The following is a 22,975-nucleotide window of genomic DNA, read 5'->3' on the forward strand; positions in this document are numbered from 1 at the left end:
TTGTCCTATTATATTGACAAAAAGGAAAGGAATGCTTTAATTTTCAAAAGTAAAATAAACCATTTCCATAAACTTATTCCCACTTAACCTCTCAATTAAAGAAATTAATACAAAAGAGAAGAACTTAATTATTTGTCCAATCTATTATTCCACATGGAAAAGAGAATTACAATAATTACTGTGACAATTGAATCCACAAACCTCTTCCTTCCAAACTTGTAATAATAATAATAATAAATAAATAAATAAGTAATTCACAAATTAAATGTCCAACATAAAAAATTTAATTCTCAAACATAACATACAATTATAAAACTGTTCATAGGGTATGGCAAAGGAAAAATGAAATTAAAATAAAAGTCTCCAACTACTTCCCTGCTTAATTTTGAAAATGTATTGAAAAAGGTGTAGATATAGAAAACTACTTGAATCATGGTTAGGACTCATACTTGTCAACTTAATTGTAATTGGAAGTTTAAATCTTTTTGTTTAAGATTATATTATAATGACAAGTTATAAAAATATCAACCAAACTTTCTCATTTGTTTCATAACTACTGCATTATCTTCTTTCTAAAATTGCAAGTGTGTTGATATCTCATCAAATCTTTAAAATTATCACGTGATTTTTTTTTATGTGTTAATCTAGAACATGTTAGGATTCGAGTCTTATTTTCTTAGGTCCAATTGAATGTATGTTAAAAAAAAACTAAGAGAGTAAGATCCTATTAATTAAAACAATTAGTTTTTAAAAATAATTTAAGCTTTTTAAAGATACAATACGATTTAAATGGTTGAACCAATCTCGTAAATTGGTAGAGTTTCAACCCAAATCATGCTCTAATACATCTCTAGCTCTAAAGAGGGAAGGGTTTGATTTTGTGAGGAGAAGATCCAAAAGTTTGATTCCAAACGTAAAACCCATTGTTAAAGCAAAACTCCACTAATTTCAAATCAACGTGCCACAACCACCCCATGGTTGAAACTAACTAAAACTTTTGAATTTATAGGTAAAAGTTAACCATTTAAAACAATAATTTGTAATTTAGTAAAAACTAAAGCTAAATTGCCTTTTATATATATACATATATATGCAATTATTTCATTATAGAGTGGACATTTGGCATCCGAAGAAGGGGGGAAAAGTCCCTCCATTTCTTTTCACTCGTAACTCTTCTCTTCTTCTTCTTCTTCTTCATCATCTTCTTCTTCACTGAAGCTCAAGATAACACAATCTACAAACAAAAATCAGCACAGAAGAAAAGGTATTTTAACTTTCTTTTTCTAACCCACTTCTCTCCTTCTACTTCCCTTTTCTTACTTTAAATTTCTAATCCAGTTTCTGCTCTCTAAAATTTGTGCTCTGCTATTACTTCTCCGATTTTCCTTACTTTTCTCTTTAAAACCCATAGTCAAAGAAGATCCATTTAAAAGGATCTTGGTAATCGCCAGGATTCAACGGATCTTCACGGTGGTTAGTGACGGAGGTGGGGGTCTATGAGGAGATCGGATCTCCGAGCTCCGGTGGCTGTGGAGGGCGGAGATCCACCGTGGGATGTGGGGGCCGCTTAGCCAATTATTATGCGTTGGATATTTTGAGTGTTATCATTATACTAATACTTTACTTTTGTAGTTGTGATTGAGGGGCCACTTGCTGTTATCGCCTTCGCCACTTGGAATCTTTTCATTTTCTTTTTTCCTTCTCACAATCCCTTCTTTTTTCATAACAAATATTTTCTTTTGAATCATACCCTTTTTTTAAGGCAATTTTTGAATCTTTCTCTGTATTTTTACCATTTTCTTACTTTTCTTACCTTTTTTTTCTTCTTTTTTTTTTTGGTAAAGTAACTTATTTTATCATAAAACAAATCTTTACATCACATTTATTATATATATATATATAATTGTTTCAAAATTTTAATAATTAAAAATTTGAAAAGAAAATCTATTTTTTAAATAAAAAGTAGATTATCATATCAATTTCAATCAACAACCAAGTTGACATGAACAAAATTGTTATGTTTAAAGGTGAAGTATCAAAAGTGTAATTTTTCAATAATTTGTTAATCTTATTAACTGTTTTCCTTTCCATTCATATGCAACGTCCAAAATCCTTCTCAAATATAATTATTGTCATTTGTAGGAGCATGTTCGTGTTTATTTTTAACATGTGAGGTATATAAATTTTTAAATCTTCAACTTTAATATGAATAGATAAAAAGTACGTTAAAACAGTTTTTTTTTTTTTTTCAGGATAATTGAAAAATGGCACATATTCTAATTCATGGCACCCTTCATGTCACCATTTATGAAGTCGATAAGCTTCATTCTGGTGGTCGCAATTTCTTGAAGCAGGTAGATTAAAGGAAATGTACTTTTTTTTTTTTTTGTGTTAAAGTTGGATTCTTAATTTCAAATTTTATAATTCTAAATTTTGAAGTTTTGAATTTGATTTGAATTTAGTGGTTAAAGTATATTTTAAATAATTTTTAAGTAAAAGAGTATAAATAAAAATAAATTTTTTATACATTATTTTCTTTTAAGTATAAGTTTTGTTTCAATATCATCTCTATGTTTGGAAGGTTTAACTTTCAATATCATCTCTATGTATGAATATAAATTTTGGTGTGTTTAGTTGGTTGAAAACGTAGAGGAAGCAGTTGGGTTTGGGAGAGGAATAACGAGGCTATATGCAACCATTGATCTTGAGAAAGCCAGAGTTGGAAGAACAAGAAGGCTTGAAAGAGAACATTCTAATCCAAAATGGTACGAAACTTTCCATATCTACTGTGCTCATATGGCTTCCAACATCATCTTCACTGTCAAAGACGACAACCCAATTGGCGCAACCTTAATCGGCAGAGCCTACTTACCCGTTCGAGAGATCATCCGTGGTGATGAAGTTGACAAATGGGTTCCAATCTTAGATGAAAGCAAGAAACCCATTCGTGGGGCACCCAAAATTCACGTCAAGTTACAGTTCTTTGATGTCACTAAGGATCAAAACTGGGGTCATGGCATCAAAAGCCCCAAGTTTCCTGGTGTTCCCTACACTTACTTCTCTCAAAGACGTGGTTGTAAGGTGACTCTGTATCAAGATGCTCACGTTCCTGATAACTTTATACCTAAAATCCCTCTTGCTGGGGGGAAGTTTTATGAGCCTCATAGATGTTGGGAAGATGTTTTTGATGCGATTATGAATGCTAAACATTTGATTTATATTTCTGGATGGTCTGTTTATACTGAGATTTCTTTGGTGAGAGATAAAAGAAGGCCAAAACCTGGTGGAGATGTGATGCTTGGTGAATTGCTTAAGAAAAAAGCTGGGGAAGGTGTTACGGTTCTTTTGCTTATTTGGAATGATACGACTTCTGTTCCTATATTGAAGGAGGAGGGGTTAATGGCAACTCATGATGAAGATACTGCTAAGTTCTTTGCTAATACTGATGTTCATTGTGTTTTGTGTCCTCGTAATCCTGATGATGGGGCTAATGTTATTCAAGATATTGCTGTTGGGACAATGTTCACTCATCATCAGAAGATTGTTGTGGTGGATAGTGCTTTGCCTAATGGGGATCCAAGTAAAAGGAGAATTGTTAGTTTTGTTGGTGGGCTTGATCTTTGTGATGGTAGGTATGATACCCCATTTCATTCCCTTTTTAGGACTTTGGATTCTGCTCATCATGACGATTTCCATCAGCCGAATTTTGCGGGCACTTCCATTAACAAAGGTGGCCCTAGAGAGCCGTGGCACGATATCCATTCCCGCCTCGAAGGACCTGTTGCGTGGGATGTTTTGCACAATTTTGAACAGAGATGGAGGAAGCAAGGTGGGAAGGATTTGCTTTTGAAATTGAGGGATTTAGATCAGATCTTCATCACTCCATCACCTGTCACCTTCCCGGACGACTTTGATAGTTGGAATGTTCAAGTTTTCAGGTCTATCGATGGTGGGGCAGCTTTTGGTTTCCCCGACAAGCCTGAAGATGCAGCAAAAGCTGGATTGGTAAGTGGAAAGGACAACACCATTGATCGAAGTATTCAAGATGCTTACATTAATGCTATTAGAAGAGCAAAGAATTTCATATACATTGAGAATCAGTATTTCCTTGGAAGCTCATTTGAATGGAGAGGTGATGATATAAAGCCTGAGATAATTAACGCCCTGCATCTAATCCCAAAGGAACTTTCTCTTAAGATTATAAGTAAGATTGAAGCAAGAGAAAGGTTCACAGTGTACATTGTTGTTCCAATGTGGCCTGAAGGATTTCCTGAAGGGGGAACAGTTCAGGCAATATTAGATTGGCAAAGGAGGACGATGGAAATGATGTATAAAGATATAGTTCTAGCTCTCAGAGCTAATGGGATTGAAGAAGATCCTAGAAACTATCTGACGTTCTTTTGTGTTGGGAATCGTGAAGTTAAAAAGCCTGGAGAATATGAACCATCAGAATCACCTGAAGAAAATTCTGATTACCTTAGAGCCCAGCAATCTAGGCGCTTCATGATTTATATTCATTCCAAGATGATGATTGGTAAGTCATGACTTTCTGTTTAAGTTCTTTTTAGTAGGCTTAAATATTACTCTGGTTTATGTGCCTCATTCACTTCATTCATTTTGATCTATACTTTAGAAATATCCATGTTAGCTATTATAATTTGTTGACTATTTTATCTGTGTAGGAAAGAGTAACGCGGTAACAAAAAGAAAAAAAAGAGGATGAGTAGAAAATAGTAAACATGATAACACATACGAATTTGAAAATAGTAAATATTATAATATTGTAGTTAATTCTAGATTAGAATTGTTGGAAATACCAACTATTATAATTTGAGCACAAAACATGAAGCTATACTCTTTGAAGTTGGGGGCTTAAACTCCCAAGATTAAAATGTTCGTTTTGATCTCTATATTCGACACTTTCAGTCCTTCACTTTTTTTTTTATCTCACCCAATAATATCTACTAGATTTCTTGAAAATTTGCAAATAGAAATCAAAACAGTCACCTTATGAGAAGCACATGACTCAAATAAGACGTTTTGTAAGTAGGACTAATATAATGAATCAAAGTTGAAAATGTAAATACTAAAGCTTAAAGTAGAGTGATATTTGTTTTGACAAAGCTAAGGATTGGTTTGCAATTTTTGAAACAGTTGATGATGAATACATAATAGTGGGATCAGCCAACATCAACCAAAGATCAATGGATGGTGCAAGGGACTCAGAGATAGCAATGGGAGGTTACCAACCATATCATTTGTCAACTAGAGAGCCAGCAAGAGGCCAAATCCATGGCTTCCGTTTGGCATTGTGGTATGAACATTTAGGATTGCTTCATCAATCCTTCCTCTTCCCAGAAAGTATTGAGTGTGTTAAAAGTGTAAACCAACTTGCTGAAAAATATTGGGATCTATACTCAAGTGAGACCTTTGATCATGACCTTCCTGGCCACTTGCTTCGCTACCCCATCGCGGTCTCCGCTGACGGTCAAGTTACCGAGCTTCCTGGGTTCCAGTTCTTCCCTGATACTAAGGCGCGAGTTCTAGGTAACAAATCTAATTATATCCCTCCAATCCTCACTACTTGAAGGGAAACCTACCCCCTTTTTACTAACTGGTCTAAAGATGAAAATTATGCTGCCCTTTCTGCTTTGTGATGGGAAGGCAAGAAGTCTTCATGTGTTTTATGATATGGTTTCATGTTATGAATGTGACTGAAGTTGCTTATAATAAAATGTTGGGTTATTTGTTTGTATCATTTTGAAATAACTTATACTCTTGAGTGATTCATTATTGTAGACATCAGAAAAAGATGTAGTTGAACTGAAATGATAATATAATTAAATAGTCATAAAAATAAAGGAAAACAGAACTAAGTTATTAATCAATTTTCCTTACCATAAACATTTTTCTAAGCATCACATTCGACTTTTCAATGGACAAATTCATACTTAATCGAAAGGAAAAAGAAGAGGAGGAAAATGGGAGGACTCTTCATAGTTATGGAAAAAGAAAATGAAGATTAAAGCGATATATGTCCCGTAAAATTTATATCATTTCAAGAAAACCCCTAAGTTTCGGGTTTTAAAAATAATTGCATCTGAACAAGAAAATGGTAAAAAGAAAAAAATATTGAATCAAAAGGTGTAAAAGCATAATGAACTTGTGTATTACAAACCAAACTCAAAAGGATACGTGAAAAACGAATTTTAAATAGTTAGAAACAGAATAGTAATTAATAATTAGGGAAGAGATAAATAAAGACAAGAGAGCACTTGATATAATTGGATACTCCACGTGGCTGAAGAGGTATGGTAGAAAGTCGGTAAAGGAACACCTGGCAGAGTGGTGAAGACGACACGTCGGAAAGAAGTGGAAAATTGTGATACTTCGTATTGTGAAAACGTTCCATTACAGTGATGACGTGTTGTCCCATTCTAGTTTGCCGACGGTAGTTGCCAACTCCAACTGTCAATCGGACATCTCTTCCACTCTCTCTATTTTGACTTTATTTACATTCATTATCTTACATTTTCAATTTCATCCCTCGTCTCTTTTAATTTCCATTTTACTCCCTTTCAAATTATCATAAAGTTCTGTTTTCTAATACTTTCTTGAATTATAATTTGTTTTTGACTTCTTTTCTTTAGAAAAATATAAAATAAGGACAATTCATTTGCTCACAACTAAGTGGTGTTTCGGATTAATAGAATAATTCTTCTATTGTCGTATTGTCATAATCTATACGTTAAGTAGGGTACTATTTGTTACAAGATTTGTTATTTTCTACCCATCGAATCGTTCGCACTTTCTTACAACGTTGTTACGATAAATTGTATTACCTCTAATCAAGTCATCTTATTATCGACTACAAACTATTATAACCCACATATTGTAATAAATCTAGTGGTAGATAACAAATAATAATTGTAGTAATTAAAATATCAGACTTATGAATTAGTTTGAAATATAATATGTTAAATATATGATTGTCACAATTAAAGAGTGTTTCATTAATTTAATTTTTATACTAGTGTAAATTTTTTTTATGTCATGTCAATAGAAAAAAAGGAGAATTATGATTTGAAACTTTTAATTTCTCTCCTCAAGTAATAGAAGCCCATGTGTAAACTACAAGCAAAGAGAATTACGTAAAAAATTATCCAAAAATGATTATGTATTGGAATTTGGTGGATCAAAATGATTTACAATCAAATATACACATCTTTTATTCCCTACCATACCAAAAGAAAGTTAGTTTCGTCAAAATTTCAAATTTAATAATAATGGATGAAAGATAAAAGTTGGAGGGATTAGAAAGGATATTGGAAGGGGGCAGGTGTCAGATAGGGGTTGGAGGAGAGAAATGAGTTAAAGGGTTTAGGGTTATCCAAAGTGGGTCCACACGTGAAATTGACTAAGTTGACTGCTCACCTCAACGCCCTCTCCGCCACGCTCTCTTCCCTCCATCACCCTCACCCTCACCCTCACCCTCACCCTCACCAACCATTTATTTATTACCTTTTTCTTTTCTTCTCTTGTGAAAAAAAGAAAGGAAAAATAAAAACATTTTATCCTAAAATATACCAAAAAGTTTAGACGACATATTAATATCAATGAAGTAAGACGAGAATTTAAATTGAGGTTAAAAATGTAAAAATTAAAATTTAGGGACTGAATTAAAACAAAACTCAAATCTCTAAGGTAAAATTGTAATATTTAAACTCAAAATTCCAACATACTTAGGGATCAAATATAAACAATACTAAAAATGTATTTTCCTTAAAAAAAAATGTTTAATTCTTTTATTTGGATTCTAATTTTTCTTTAAAATTTGAAATATATTAACTTGCAAATATAATCGGATGGTTGAAGGTAGTTAATGCAAGGTCCTTAGTTTATAGGGTATAAGGATAAAGTAAAGGGGAATGCACACCTCCAAAAGAAAAAAAAAAGTGAAAGTTTTGGGATTTGGCCTAACCAATCAAGTCAATGGATATACATACCAGTTGGAAAACAACCAAGAATGAATCCTAATTAGTACCTTACAATCTTAAATGTCAAAAACGTCATTAGCACCACTTTCGTCAAAATGTAACCGTAGACATGTGTCAATAGACAAACTTATAAATTTTACAACTTTAAAGGAAAAATTAAAGTATGTAATCTTCAAATTAAGAGATCTGACTTGTACTTCTTTTGTGCTTAGTTGAATTAGACAGTATTTTATACCAACTTAAGTATTAGATAGTACAATAGATTCAACACCACACTAGTGCAAAGATCTCTAACATAGGTCAACTTAAAGCATATGAAGATCAAACCTGAAAGTTACAAAAATGACACAATTTTATTTGCCCAAAGGTCACTAACCATATTTACTAATTTTCATTAAATAAAAACGATTAATATTTTATCATTTCCAACGTTTAGATATGTGTATTTATTGTATTAAATATATGAAATGTATTATCATGTTGAAGTTGATGTATGTATGGTGAGAGATTAGTACAAGTTGTCAAGTTTTGAGTTGATAAATGGAGGTGGTGGAGGAGGAGAAGAGATGTATTAAATGTTGTCAACTAGATTAGGATAGTCATAGTCCATTAATTTAAAGTCAAACTTTCTCTCTCCTTCTCTCTAGAGAAGCGTAGATGGCCACCCATATAAAAATCTTCCATCTCCTTCCTCTCCCACTTGCCAACTAAACAAAATAACTTTCCTTTCCCAAATCTCAACTTCAAAACACACAACAACAGGAACAAGGCCAATTTCAAGAGAATAATCAACTCAACTTGAAGCTTCCTTTCAATCCTCCCCCATGTCTTCCATTCTCAGTTCTCAAGCTCTCGTCCTTGCCACAGCCATGGTCGTCTCTTCCACAGCTCTCTTTCTCGCCTTCTCCAACCACCATCACAAGATGATCAATCCAACAATCCCACCCTCCACGTCCCTTCCTCCTTGCTTTTCATCTGGTAAATTTCATTTTTAATTTTTTTTTTTTAATGTTATTGCTGTGTGTTTAGATGAAGATTTGGTTGATGGGTTTTTAATTTGATGTTATAATGGATAGATGAAAAGAAGAAACAGAGGAATAAGAAGAAGAAGAAGAAGAAGGTGAGATTTGCAGAGGATGTGAAAGAACCTAAAGGGAATGGAGAAGAGTATAGAAGAGAACATGATGAGAAAATGGGTTTAATGGAGGAAACCAGAAGAAGAAGAAGAATAAGTTGTAGAAATGATGTTCCTGGTAATCGAATTGCTTTGTATAATGGAATTCTTAAAGATCGATCGCAAAGGATTCAATGTTCGTTTTGATCTTAACTCCATTGCTCTGTTTTCTTCTTCTTGTTCTCTCTGTGTTAGAAAAATCCAGCCTTTCTGTGGCTGTCAATGGATAGTGGAATTTCTCTTCATCCACTTTTCTTTCTTTCTTTCTTTCTTTCTTTTTTTCTTTTGAGAAAAAGGAGATTATGAATGATGTATAGGAAGCTCTCAATTTTAGAATTTAAATTTCATGTTTTCATATTTGTGTTTGGGTAACAATATGATCTTTCTTTTCTGTGGATTATGTTATATACGTTTTATAATATTTTAATTCTAACAATTTCAAGAACAAAAAATAAATGGTTTTCAAAGTGTTTAGAAATTGAATCATAGTTTAAAAGATGGTTGAAAATAAGTTTGTAGATTTTTATATTTACAGTTTTTTTTGTTGGGAAATTGAAAAGTAAAAAATGTAACACTTTTGTAGAAAAGGACCAAGTATTGTTTGATGTATAAAAGTTGAAGTTTAAAATTTGTTCAGTTTGTGTTTGTGTAAAGGTAAGAAGAGAGAGTTGGAGTAGGGAAAGGAATTATTCCTTACCACTATTAAATATTTAGTTTTTAGTCCCTTGTTTAGACCCTATTTGATAAAATAGAAGTCTATGGGGATGTGGGGGCCAAAGGGGATTGTTATTTGTTACCATCTTTCTCTTCTCTAATAATGAAGGTATAAAAATATGATTGACCAATTTAAAAATTCCATTACTTCTTTTAGTGCAAAAGCTATTCCATTCTACTAAATCTTCCAAAGTACTACTTTGGATGCATACACATCAATATTTGTTTGTCATTTTTAAATATATTAATAAAACAATAGTACTTTGTTTGAACCTCATGCTTTTAAACAATTTTCTATTCATAACCCATTTTAAATGAATTTTGAGGTTTGGTAAGGTGGGGAAGAGAAATTATTTCAATCCTGTTTTCACTTTAAAACATCTTTACCCAAAACCATCCTATTTTGTCTAATAATCTTTCTCATTTTCTAATTTTCAATTAACACGTTTGAAATAAAACCTTATGTTAGTAAATTCCTAACTTTTTTTTTTCCTTTTTAATTGTCATCTAAACATGAAATTTGAAATACATTCCATTGAAAATAAGATAGTATGATTTTCCTGTAGCTGTCACTTTAATTAACAACTAGAAGAATAGTTAAAGGAGCAAAAAGATAAACAATGCAGAAAACACAATAAGTTTTGTTAACCTAGTTGGATGAACCACCTAGGTCTAGAGAGGTTTTATATCTTAGGATAAACAGATTTTATTTAGTTTTAAACGAGTATAGCACTTTACCAATCTAGAAGACATTCCTCTTAGATCTAGTGCTTTTTTTAGTTATAAATATAAACTAAAAATAATCGAACTCCTCTTGTATTGTATTTGGAATCTAATGAAAATGGTTATGCTCCCTTGTAGAAGTAATTCATCATATATCAAATTACTAAGTCTTCTTTAAATCTCTTGTCCTGGATACATCTTGAGTTGTCTATGAAGATATCAAATAATCTTCATATAATATCTAAAAGGATAATAACTTACCTTTGCAAAGATTCTTCACGAACTGTAGCTTGAAAAATGTCTTGGAAGAATACAGTGAATGACAAATACCATATCTTTTTATAATGGTGAGAAAGATAAAAAAAATGATGAACACTGAAACCAACTGAGCTTGTAAAGAGATGATCGGTAGATTTGAATTTTCTTCTAAAAGATGCACAAAATAAATCTTTTTAAAAGATGAAGATATTTAGAAAAGATTGTAAAGATAAGAAAGATCTTTTATCTTTATTTAAATATAAAAGTAGATCATTTATTTATTTTTAAATAAAAAAATTAATTTTATATTTATAAAATGAAACCCCTTCTTTTTAAATATTTTTCGTTTCAAATAAAATAAATAATTTAAAATCATTTCTTCATGAATCCAAACGAAGGATAAGAGAAAGAAGAAAGAAGTCCAAATAATGTATATAATGTTTTCAAATACATGAAAACAAATTAAAATATTTATAAATATACTAAAAGTTTGTTATATTTATAAATATTTTAAGGAAAATTTTGTCCTTTTAAAATAATATATGTAAAACATAAATTAATTAAGTAATTTTAACGTGTAGAGCCAACTAGAAGATTGTTAAATAAAAGTGTGAAGATGAGAAGACTAAACACTATCTAAAAGAAACTACACTACATTTGTAAAATATATATCTACTAGAATTGTGATTTATATTTGACGATCTTTGTTCATACGAATCTATATTTTTCTAACTTAAATTAATTGAATTTTTGAAGTTATGAATTCTAAGCTTTTTTTTACTTTGTAAACAATATCTTTGATGTGCAAATTAACTAATAACATCAATTTGGAATTTCTATAGATTATGAATTGTAGTTAGACCATGAGAATACGTATTTATTTTTACTAGATCCTTTTAAGAGATGAACATACACAACTCGAACTCAAACAAATTAGATTCATAAATAACCTCAATTTTAACCCTCCTCTACCTCAATCAATGTCATGAGATTGGCTTGAACCATTCCCCAATAACTTTATGAAATTATTCCACAAATTTTCTTGTACTATTTTTGTAGGGTATATGAGTATGATCATTACTAAGTTTATTGTACTAAGGAAGTCAACATCAATAGAGAACAGGAATGTGAGGTTTTGACAACCAAATTGAAGAAGTACAAGTATAATTTGCATGTGCTAAAATGAGATTCTACACCGAATTGTATTTATCATCTATATAAGATTCGATTTTTTTAATGTGATATTTTTAACGATATTAGATCCAACACGTCACATGAAGGTTTGCTTTAATTACTAAATAAACATAATTTAAGTTACATAATACTTGTACTATCATCTTCAAAGTTAAATCTTCATATTGAGATTAATATTCGTTATTTTCTCACATAGGTTACATTTCAAACCTAACCAAAAAGAAGATATTTATTAATTCTTAATATCTGAAACGTTTACAACTAATGTATATATTTTCATTATTTTAGTTGAAACAAAAAATAATCTAAACTACATAAATTTTACTATATTTACTCGAAACAAGAATATAATTACTTGAAACAATAGTATCCGATAAACTTTAACTAAACGAGAACGGACCACCAATCATTATAAGACTAAAAAAATAGATTGAAATTAAGTAAAAATCATATCTTACTAAATGATATAATGGAAAAGATTAGTTATTTAGATATTTGCTCATACTAAAAAGTAAATGTAAATACTTATATATATTAAAGTTAAATATAGACAAATCAAATAATCAAAACTTCCAAACTTGGAAATATAAAAATCCAGAAATTAAACCAAAACATTCCTTTAATCCATAAAATTAGGTTCCATTGTTATTTTAAAAGATAATTACAAACCATTTCCTAAAAATAATATTCTAAATTTCCACTCTTTTCCTACCCCTTCTTCCATTGTTGCCATTGCCCCATTGCTTAATATCCATAGAAGAAGTGCAGGTAGAAGAACAAGAAGAAGAAAGAAGAAAAGGGGAGGAAAAGGCTGAGCTCGTGAATCCTCGAACAGGGCATTTTCGATTTCAGGAGGGCACGAGAGAGGTGACCCGTGATATTGTTCATTCAAGGTCCTCGAAACTTTCAATTTCTTTCTTTCTTTCTTTTTTTTTTTTTTTTTTTTTTTAATGTTGATATATTGATTTCTCAAATTTGCTTTTGATTCTGCTTTTATCTTTATACCCGTGAATCTTTTTGTTTTCTAGAAGCGGTTCTCTGATCTTTTCTTCCTGGAATCGGATTTGTGCTCTGTGGATCCGGTTTGGCTTTCTGGGTTTGCTTTATATTCGTTGCCCTGTACATGGGGTAAGTTCTTTTTTGCTGTTTTGGATTCTGAATGTATTTGATTGATGTGATTGTCATTGTATTTAGTTTTATTATAATGTGTGCGAAATGGGTTATAAGGTTTGTTTTTGGTTAGCAAGAAAATTTGCTTAAATCGAAAGAGGGGTTTAAATTGGTTATCTACAACCATTTCTGCTGCTTTAGTGTTCAAGATTTGTTTTTAATTGAGCTAATCATAGCATGGAAATCAAAGATTCTATGGTTTAGTGGATTCTTTCAATTGTAAATTGTAATGCAATGCACATATGGGAAAATGTGACTAACTACTTAATGAGCATCATGGAAAGATTTGTTTCATGCTAGAGTCAATGCCTCTTCTCCTTTTCTTTTCCCCCGCCTAATGTTTTCTTTTTACTATTGTTCACTATAGTTTATAATAGAGCATTGGTTGCCTTGAAATCCGTATCAAGACTAAGCTTACGACTGCAGTAGGTAGTTTACCGATCCGAGGCTTCTGGTAACATATTTTGGAAATCTTGAGCACACACCATATGGACAACATCGCTAACCAGTCATCCGGAGGCAATTCATCAATTAACACCAATCAATCACAGGGGGACTCTAGTGAATCTAATGTTCCAACTGCATTTGTAAATCATGGTAAGTTTTCCTTTGATTAACTTGTGCTGCTACAGCATTAAAACCAAGATTGAAGGTTCCAAATTCATGTTCTATTCTTAAATATCAAGTCTCAATCCATGTCTGAGTTGATGCAATACAACCACCAATACAAAGTGTCTACATTTTGTAGAAAATGACCAAGTAACTTATTGCAATATGGCAATATAGAGGAAATTATAATATCAATAGCTTTTCGAGACGGTTATCTCTTTCCACCAGGCATCCATTATAGACTGATTTCACAGACTATTCTAACCTCCACCCTCTCTAACTTTCTCTACTTGTAACCAACCTCACCCAAACAAACTTTCAGAAATTACAATTATGTCACTACAAACATTCTCATATCACCCTAGCCTTTTATTTTGAATAAATGAAAATATACACTGGATTGAAAAAAGCTTTAACACTCGGAAGGAATTCCCATAAAAGAAGGGAACCTCGATTGAGAATAAATGAAAGAATATACTGGAATTGAAAAAAACTGAACTCTCAGAAGTCAGAAGGAATTCCCATAAAAGAAATGAACTTCAGTTGTGCAAAATAGTTACCTACTAAATAGCTACAAAATGCCGTTGAAATTGAAGCCTAAAGGCAAGTGCGAGAAATGAGCTTCAATTGTGCAAAATATTACCTACTAAATATCTACAAAAGACATTTGACATTGAAGCCTAAAGACAAACGTGAGAACTTATAAAGAACAAACTGTTACTTGGATCTCTCCCTAAACCTCTAAACACTCTATTATTCTTTTCTAGCGTCATTATTCTATCTCTTTAGCATACAAAAGTTTACAGTTCAGGAGAGTTTCTGTGTTCACCAATGTTGTCATGGTATTAGCCATTAGGTGGTGGTTTGACGATTGTAGTTGTAGGTCTTCTTCTCTGGAATCAAAATAGGCAGCATTGGGTGCAGAACAGAAAGTCTGGCAACAAAAGACAAGTGATTCGAGAACCCAAATTACAGTAAGTTGGTCACCTTTCTTTTCTATAACTGAAGTTATTTTATATTCATAATTCCATCAGGAAAAGTTTTGACTTCTACTTATGAAGCTGTAGTTTGGTACTTAACAAACCATTTGTTCCAGTTCATGCTGAAAATAATTTACTGGTTACATCTAGTTACTCACATTGACAATTTCTAAATTATTTCCCTTTTTTAGAAGCATATATGCGACTTCTAGAAGATCTTGTATTCCATACATTTTATATATTTCTTTCCAAAGACATTATTATGAGTTTCTATGATGGTTTTCTTCTAATCTAGTTAACGGCTATGCTTTATGGTTTGGTCAAGTGGGCCTATGAGAAGGTTAAGTTTTCTGTTTCTATGGTGTTCTTGTCAGTGAAAGCACCATGGATAGTAGTCCATCATGCAATTTTAAATCTTTGCCTGTAGTCGTTTGTAGATTTGTATGGAGAACTGTTTGTTTTTTCTTTGTGTTTTTTTGTTTGTTTTCAGAAGTATTTCTAACAACTATGGTTGTGTGACAGTTAAAAGGTTAAATGGCTAATGATATGTCATACTCGAATCACCATTTTCAAAAGTGCAACTTCGTTTGTTTTGGCCAAAGTGAGCATAATTCACCTCACATAAAATGTGCACCCTCGACCAAAAGGTCTGAGATTGGATTACCCCCACCCCATTTTTTTCTAACAAAGAAATAATAATGAATGTTAAAGAACTTCACTTGTTTCGAAAAAAAGGACATTGTATTAAAATCAGTTCCAAACTAGTCTAGTTTCAAGCGTTAACATGTATTGTAGTGAAATGATTCACTGCAAATAGGTTTTGATATATTCTACACTTCAACATGTTGATACTATGCCACACTGAAAGCTTTGCTGAATTTGATAAGAAACCAGAAAGCAAAATCTTTTTAACACTCTGGTTTCAGTGAACTAGGAATTGATTATTCTTGAACTTCGTTTGCTACATCTTTTTTTCAGCACTCATTGTCTCTGCATGCCTAAATCGTTCTGGCTTTGCAGTTGGAGTGCAACATACGACAGTTTGTTGGGAAGTAACAAGCCGTTCCCACAGCCTGTACCACTTGGTGTAAGTATCTATCACATTGAACGAATCAATATGCTTCATTGCCGATCAATTTTCTCATTAATTTTGCCTTTTTCTCTAACGGAGTCGGTCTAATCTCGAAATCTACAGGAAATGGTTGATTTTCTTGTGGATATATGGGAGCAAGAGGGATTGTATGATTGAGCATTATTTCTGGAATGAAAGCTATTTTGAAGGTTAAGTTAGACTTCGGAAACCCTCTGGACTCCTGAATTACAGCAATTACATCAACATGACCATTGCTAAATTGGCCACTTGAGCCAATACCCAAAATGTAGTTTCATGCAGAAAAAAGGAACAACAGAACATTAATCCATTTTTGCATCCACTTTTTTTTTTTCGTACTATGTGTTCTGTGTTCTTCCTTGGGTAGTTTTTGTTGAGTTCTTGTCTGAAACTTGAGTTGCTTCCTTCTGTTCTAATGATGAATTGTGTGTAGAGAGAGACACGGTGAGTTGATTGGTCTCATTCTGTTCTTTTCGATACTTTTGTTTTATAATATATACAGTTTTGTTCTCTTCTGCCTGATTCTATCTATGGATTGGTGTTCTTATTTGGATTTGATTCTATTATTATTTTAAACTTTACTAGTGGCTGTTCAATTGTAATCCACTTTTGTAAATTTGTAAGTAGTCTTTTCCAACATCACAAGTCATAAGTGAAAAAGATATATATACAGAAAACTGTGTTTGTTTGAATTAGAGATTAAACCCTCTGTTCTGTGTGTTTGTTCTCATGGTATATTTGAGAAACAACTGGAAGCCCTTTCTAAAAACATACACAGGACAGGATTGACACTTGTTTCCGCCATGGATTAGCACCTGCCAGAAACTCCCAATGACCCTTCTGGACTCATCTTCCAAATTCTCTCCCTCTCCCCATATCTTTATATCATCATCTTTTTAAATCTCCATATCTGCCCTAAAACAAAACCCACTTCACATCTCTCATCTGGATACCCGTTCTCCATGGCCCTCACCCGTTTGGCTCTAAGGAATTTGCAGCAAAGGGCTGCCTTTGCTTCCTCTCCTGTTGATACTTTATTTCCCAAACAAACTGCAGCCCTGATTAGAAGATTGAGTGATCAGAGCTCAGAAGGAAATTCCAAAGAGATCGCCGTTAAGAATGAAGAGAACACCAAAATAGCCCCGAAAAGGGAAGGCAAGAAATGGGTACCATGGAGAAAGAACGAGGGGGAGTTTCATCTAGGAAACTCACTGATGCAAGCAGCAGAGCATATAAACAGAGTGCTGAAAAGCTTGAACTTGAGTCGTCCATGGTGGGTCTCCGGTGGCCGTGTGAAAGAGCAAGAAGATTGGTACAAACTGCGAGTGGAGATGCCTGGGATCGCTAAAGATGAAGTGAAGGTGACAGTGGAAGGTAGGATGCTGAACATCAGAGGAGAGCACAGGGAAGAAGAGGAAGAAGAAGAAGACGAAGGATTTGCAGAGAGTTATGGCTACTATGAAAGCACGGTGATGCTGCCGGAAGACGCGGTGGCGGAGGAGATCAAAGCGGAGTTGAAAGATGGGGTTTTGACGATCACCATTCCGAGGACTGAGAAGCCTCCAAAGGATGTTAAAGAGATCACCGTTGTGTGAAATGTTAGCTGAGTTTCGTCACATCTTGTAGTCCTTTTAATTTTACCCATGTGGTCATGTAAAACATGAATGAACGAACAATCTTGTAAGATGTTTTAAAATGTTTATCCTAAATCATCACCTTACCTTTGAGCTTCGTCTTGAGTTTTTCTTTTGAAAGTTACCATTATTTCTCTTTTAACTGCTTCTGGGGTACCATTTCAGAGGATACTGCTGTTTTAGTTACAAACAATGTCAGTGTTTAGTCACCAACTTGAGTTGAAATAACTTTTTAAATTAAGCATTAAGGTATTCTAAACACATCCTTAAGTGATGGGAACCATTTGGGAAACAGAGCAGTAGGTAGAAGCCAAGCCATGTGTAAATAGAAAAATGGAGCACCAACAACGCGTGCTGCTCAATTGAATGGTCTTGTCTACTTTTTATTTTTATTTTTTTTGTTTCTCCTAATAACCGTACACGTACACACTCCTCATTATTCAGAGGACTACAATGGACCGTTCGATGCCGTCTGATCAGACTACCTGAAGCCCTTGACTTTCATTCACCACCGTTGATGGTAATCAGATGATGTCAGTGGTTGTGCTGTTGCTAATGTTTTTACATCAATCAAGTAGTTCGTCTTATAATATGCTTTCTTCTTCTAATTCTTTTCCCTTTTTTTGCCCAATCTTTTTGCTTTCTCTATTTTTTTAGTTTTTGATGCGTTATTTGGATAAGATTTTGAATCAATTTCTATCTGTTAATTATATTTGATATTTTTATGATTGGGTAACTTGATTAGGATTCTATTTTTTACTTGATTAGGATTCTATTTTATAATTGATCTCGCTGAAGTGATTCCTTAGCTTTGACCTCGACTAAGGTAAGCCAGTTGTCGTGAAGACTTTATTGCCCTTTGAGACCTCGGAGGTCGGAGCAGACCAATTAGGCCTTTCACTCAAGATGAAGTTTATCCATTCATTTTCCATCAATTTTATCGGTCGATCTTCGAGAATATTAGATAACTCTCTTAACTTTACTTTTTCTTGGATCTTTTTACTAGTCCAAAATTACCCACAGCAGTTAAGTTGGACTTTGATTGATAGGCCACAAAAAAGAGAAAAAAAAAAAGAAAAAGAGAGAGAGATAGAGATAGAAAGATTTAACCTTTTCAACTCCAATAAAAGAAAAAGTTAGTTGGGTTGATATCTCCTTTTGTGATTTTAAATTTAAAGATGAAGGGGATGAGTGTTATATATGAAAAAGCACTTCCATACCTCAATCATCCTTTTTTTCACTGTTTGGTTTGCAGACTGAAAATCTAGAACTATTTGTCATTGATGTCCCCACTTTATTTGATTCTCTTTACGCTCATCAACATTGCTTTATGTTTTCTTTTCAATACCCTCTTTCTTTCTTTCTTTTTTTAATGGAAGCTTAACAAAATCTGCTTTTTCTATAAACTACTTCTGCTCACCACTGCTTTCAACTTACTTTTCATTTCTCACCCTTTCAAAACTGTTCTGCACTTCCTTGGTGGGTCTTTCTTTTCTCTCCCTATCATTTGTACTTTTCATGATATACTTGTAAATTACATTATAGTGTTAATACAATGAATAAAAATCTCTACCATCAACTCTTAGGAAGGTTTAAGTTTTAGAAACTCTGTTTCGAAGTGATATTTATCTTATAATTCATTGTAATATAGTTATTTAAATTTGTGAATAGCAACTTAAGGTTTGTGTTAATGTAGATTGTTTGATAAAAGTTTTAAGAATATAATTGTTATAGGTAATATATGAATCAATTAAAATTTGAGAATAGAGGTTAAAAAAAGGTTAATATGGAATGATAACTTTGAGGGTAGTAAATAGTTAGGGAAGGTATAAGATTCTTATAAACCTAAAATAAAAAAGGTAGCATGTAATACCTTTTGTAAGTTGGAACAAATTAAAATGTGATTATAGATAGATTAATAAATAATTTGTTTTGCCATACCATCTAGGTAGTGTTATGTATAACGCCATGTGTCAAAAATTTGAAATCATGTTGGGGTCGGTCGGGTGTGGAATCTGAATTATTTCGGATCTTGGTTTGAATCCTGAGCATGAGGTATTACAAATGGTATCAGAGTGAAACTTCTCCTTGTAAGATGTGGTTTCGAGACAAATAAGCAGAAGTTGGTGGACATGTAATGCCTTGAGTTTAGAGAAAGATATGAAAGGTATCCTAAGACGTGAAAGTACGGTTAAAAAAAATTTAAAAGAAATATGAAAGTTACCTATAGCAATACAACTTTCTTTTCTCAATTATAAAAATTCCAAAGTTAAGATTTTTTGACTTTGAGTAATCTTATGTTGGGTAGATCTCCTAGGAATTTTCCTAAGAAATATGTGACTGAAGATATAAAGTAAGTCGAAAGGAACCATATTGGTTCGTGAGGACAACTTCACACTCTATTGAAGCGTTCAAGCCAAACAAATTATACTGACATTGTTATAAGTCGTAGGGAACATAAGGGAGAGTGTCGAGATAATCAGGTGTCAAATCCATACTCTGAATCATGTATATGAGACATACATTATGATTTTCCTACAATCACTTATAACAGTTTGCAAACAAAATCTCAAACAAAACCTAATTTGATGTTACACAATTTATTAAGTAGATGCAAAATTCAAAATTTTGATGATATTTCACAATCCCAAAAACAGTCAATGACCCCAACCCACCTTAATACCATAAAAATCAATCTCTAAATCAATTACCCATTTGCAAAAGAGAGTCAAAACACCAATTTCCCAAAAGTGCATTTCTTTAAAATTCTCTCTTTGGCTTTCCCCCATCCACTCTTCAAAAGTGCTTCCATTGGTTAACATTCCATAAAATCAGGCTTCATTAATTTTAATCAAATCTCATATTTTATTCCTATTCTTAATATTAATTCTAAATATTTTAGTATATGAGTAAAGAATATAGAAGGATAATATTATATTGATGATAAAACTCTTCCTTTCCTAAGTAGGGTGTTTATTAGTGTTAAAAAAATCAAAGTTACTAGTTGATTTATGTATTTATTAAAATTAGTTTGTCGAAATTAATCTAATGTGTTATTATTAACTGTTTTTTTTATAAATAAATCTAACACAAAGATTGCATGATTGATGTTGGATCTATATCTAAATTTAAAGTGTTTCAAATTCGATTCAACTCATTTTATTATATATTAATGATTTGATTATGATTTGAGAAAATATATAAACAGAGGGTAATGAATGGAATTATAAATTTGATATGCAATTTTTGTTTATACATTTACAAAAAGTTGTTGTGTAAATGGGTAATAACTGTAGTTTCCCAATAATAATAATAATAAGCAAAGCACACATAAAAATGTGTGACATAAAAACCTCATAAGTCATAACTATGTTTAGATCATTACCTGATATAGCCCCAACATTTAAATAGACATGTCATGTCAATGTGATTATGAAATCATGAATAGTGGTTTAGAATCTCTAATAAATTTTATTCTATAAAACCTCCAAATAAAAGCAAACAAACTATAAGAAAAAAGAGACATAACTATTAACAATAACTCCTTGGAATAAACACACATGAGACCACAATCTCTCCGGATCCATTCAACTTTATTTCTTTTCTTCCTCTCATAACTCACAAAACCTCCCTCACTTACCTCCAATGGCTTCTCCAACCAATAATCTTCTTAAACTGGTGGTTGCTGTCGCCTTCGCCGTTGTATTTTCCCTCTTCCTCTCTCTTCCCACATTATCAGGTAAATCAACAAAACCAAAAACAACCCCTCATATAGCCTTTTTTCTTCTTCTTCTTTTTTTCAGCTCAAGACACAATGTGCATACAGCCACAAAAATTGAGTAACTTTTGTGTTTGTGTACTGTTTTAGGTGTGGCAGAGGTTGAGAGTTTGCAAAAGAGGACGGTGCTGGGATCGAAACCACCAAGATGCGTGGGGAAGTGTTTGAATTGTAGGCCGTGCACGGCGGCGTTGGTGGTGCCGGAGCACCGTGAAGGGAAGAGATTTGAAGGAAATTTGGATCATAGAGAAGAAGATGATAGCTATTATCTTCTGCATTGGAAATGTAAATGTGGGAATAAGCTTTATCAGCCATGAGAGAATAATATATGATGATGATGCTGTTTTTCTTTTCTTTTTTTCCTTCCCATCATGGTGTTGGTCTATGTACAAAAATTGAACTTGTTTTAGCTTCTTTTCTACTCTGTTTTCTCAATTTCTTCTTCTTCTTCTATTTCATTTTTGTTTGGCTTGTTTTTTTTCTTCAAATTTTTTGAATTGGAATGAAAATTTGAGTGGATAAAGTTTTGGGGAAACAAAGATAAATTTTCCCTTTAACATTTTTTCTTTACAAAAGAAAAAAAAAATCCAATTATGTCATTAATGAATTATAAAACATATAAATGACATAAATTTGATAAGATTTCAAAGAAAATTAAAGTGAATCAGTTTGTGAATTTTGTGAAGATCATTTATCATTCAATTTGTTTATTAATCCATTAAACTTTGTGTAGTACTATACATGATATTGTTAAAATTAGAGTTTAAGAAAAAAAATTCTATGTAGAATTAGTGAATAAATTAGTAAAAATGAAAAAGAAGGCAGAGATTGTAACACTCAAATATATATATAGGAGTTTATCATATAGATAAAATATCATTATAGAAAAGTCTTATACAACATAATACATGAAAAAAAGAAAAAAAGATTCTAAAGGTGAAAATGGAAGAAAAAAAATGCAATACTCTTTTTCTCCATACACACACTTACCTTTTGAGAAAAGGAAGTGATAGAAAAGAACAAATGTCTTAAAACCCATATGCGATTGTGAAACAATTAAAATCACTTCCAAACATCATTTAATTTTAATCCCTTATACATCAATTTTAATAATAAGTAGAATATAAAATGATAATATCTTAATATCCTTATTATTTATTTTAAATAGAAATCGTTAAAGTTCTGTTTAAAAATTCATATGAACTATTGAAAACGTTTCTTAAATTCCTTTGAAATTAAAAAGGTTAAAAGAATAATCTAATTGATCCAAAATTTATACCAATATGTCGATATTTTTATCGATATTTTCACATTTTTACGGGCTCAATATCCAATAAAGAGGTGGATTGTTTATCGATATTTCCATTACATCGTAGAAAAATTCATGAATCACGATAAATAAACATCAAAATTACACTAATATAAATGTAATATAAACCATAGCCATATTTACTTATTTGAAAATAATAATCTTTTCTAATTTAAATATACTTTTTTATAATTTTGGTTTTTTGAATTTGATTTTATATCTTGATTAAAACATAAAATTCCAAAAAATCTCATAAAACTTTTAAATAAAAATTTCTCATTAAAACATATTAAAATAATAATTAGTCAAATAAAAAATTCTCAC

The 22,975-nt window shown here is 32.0% G+C and overlaps 5 protein-coding genes across 13 annotated transcripts; all 5 read left to right on the forward strand.

Moving 5' to 3' along the window:
- The first annotated feature begins 1,095 nt into the window (after positions 1-1,095).
- On the forward strand, positions 1,096-5,758 carry LOC101215246 (phospholipase D alpha 1). Of its 2 annotated transcripts, XM_031884004.1 has the most exons (5): positions 1,098-1,264; positions 2,143-2,174; positions 2,253-2,354; positions 2,635-4,534; positions 5,155-5,758. In XM_031884004.1, the coding sequence occupies exons 3-5, from the start codon at positions 2,265-2,267 to the stop codon at positions 5,586-5,588; spliced, it is 2,424 nt and encodes an 807-aa protein (XP_031739864.1). In that variant the 5' UTR covers positions 1,098-1,264; positions 2,143-2,174; positions 2,253-2,264; the 3' UTR covers positions 5,589-5,758. The 2 variants fall into 2 exon arrangements, with proteins under 2 accessions (XP_004152203.1, XP_031739864.1); XM_004152155.3 differs by lacking the exon at positions 2,143-2,174 and having other exon boundaries at positions 1,096-1,264.
- A 2,821-nt stretch (positions 5,759-8,579) lies between these two features.
- On the forward strand, positions 8,580-9,562 carry LOC101211217. Its single transcript, XM_011654669.2, has 2 exons — positions 8,580-8,975; positions 9,074-9,562. Exons 1-2 carry the CDS (start codon positions 8,822-8,824, stop codon positions 9,316-9,318), a joined length of 399 nt encoding a protein of 132 aa, XP_011652971.1. The 5' UTR covers positions 8,580-8,821; the 3' UTR covers positions 9,319-9,562.
- A 3,162-nt stretch (positions 9,563-12,724) lies between these two features.
- On the forward strand, positions 12,725-16,442 carry LOC101214679. 8 transcript variants are annotated; one of them, XM_004152152.3, is made up of 6 exons: positions 12,725-12,953; positions 13,089-13,188; positions 13,598-13,827; positions 14,723-14,813; positions 15,798-15,906; positions 16,015-16,442. In XM_004152152.3, exons 3-6 carry the CDS (start codon positions 13,719-13,721, stop codon positions 16,066-16,068), a joined length of 363 nt encoding a protein of 120 aa, XP_004152200.1. In that variant the 5' UTR covers positions 12,725-12,953; positions 13,089-13,188; positions 13,598-13,718; the 3' UTR covers positions 16,069-16,442. The 8 variants fall into 8 exon arrangements, with proteins under 8 accessions (XP_004152200.1, XP_011652974.1, XP_031740241.1 ...); XM_011654672.2 differs by having other exon boundaries at positions 12,745-12,953; positions 13,660-13,827; XM_031884381.1 differs by having other exon boundaries at positions 12,745-12,953; positions 13,092-13,188; positions 13,660-13,827.
- A 141-nt stretch (positions 16,443-16,583) lies between these two features.
- LOC101210969 (26.5 kDa heat shock protein, mitochondrial) lies at positions 16,584-17,661 on the forward strand. The gene has a single exon (XM_004152301.3). The coding sequence runs from the start codon at positions 16,893-16,895 to the stop codon at positions 17,523-17,525; it is 633 nt and encodes a 210-aa protein (XP_004152349.1). The 5' UTR covers positions 16,584-16,892; the 3' UTR covers positions 17,526-17,661.
- Positions 17,662-21,073: 3,412 nt separating this feature from the next.
- On the forward strand, positions 21,074-21,784 carry LOC101214438 (EPIDERMAL PATTERNING FACTOR-like protein 8). The gene is made up of 2 exons (XM_004152151.3): positions 21,074-21,303; positions 21,433-21,784. Exons 1-2 carry the CDS (start codon positions 21,210-21,212, stop codon positions 21,657-21,659), a joined length of 321 nt encoding a protein of 106 aa, XP_004152199.1. The 5' UTR covers positions 21,074-21,209; the 3' UTR covers positions 21,660-21,784.
- The last annotated feature ends 1,191 nt before the right edge of the window (positions 21,785-22,975 follow it).

Source organism: Cucumis sativus, chromosome 4 (assembly GCF_000004075.3).
Source record: "Cucumis sativus cultivar 9930 chromosome 4, Cucumber_9930_V3, whole genome shotgun sequence".
NCBI lineage: Eukaryota > Viridiplantae > Streptophyta > Magnoliopsida > Cucurbitales > Cucurbitaceae > Cucumis > Cucumis sativus.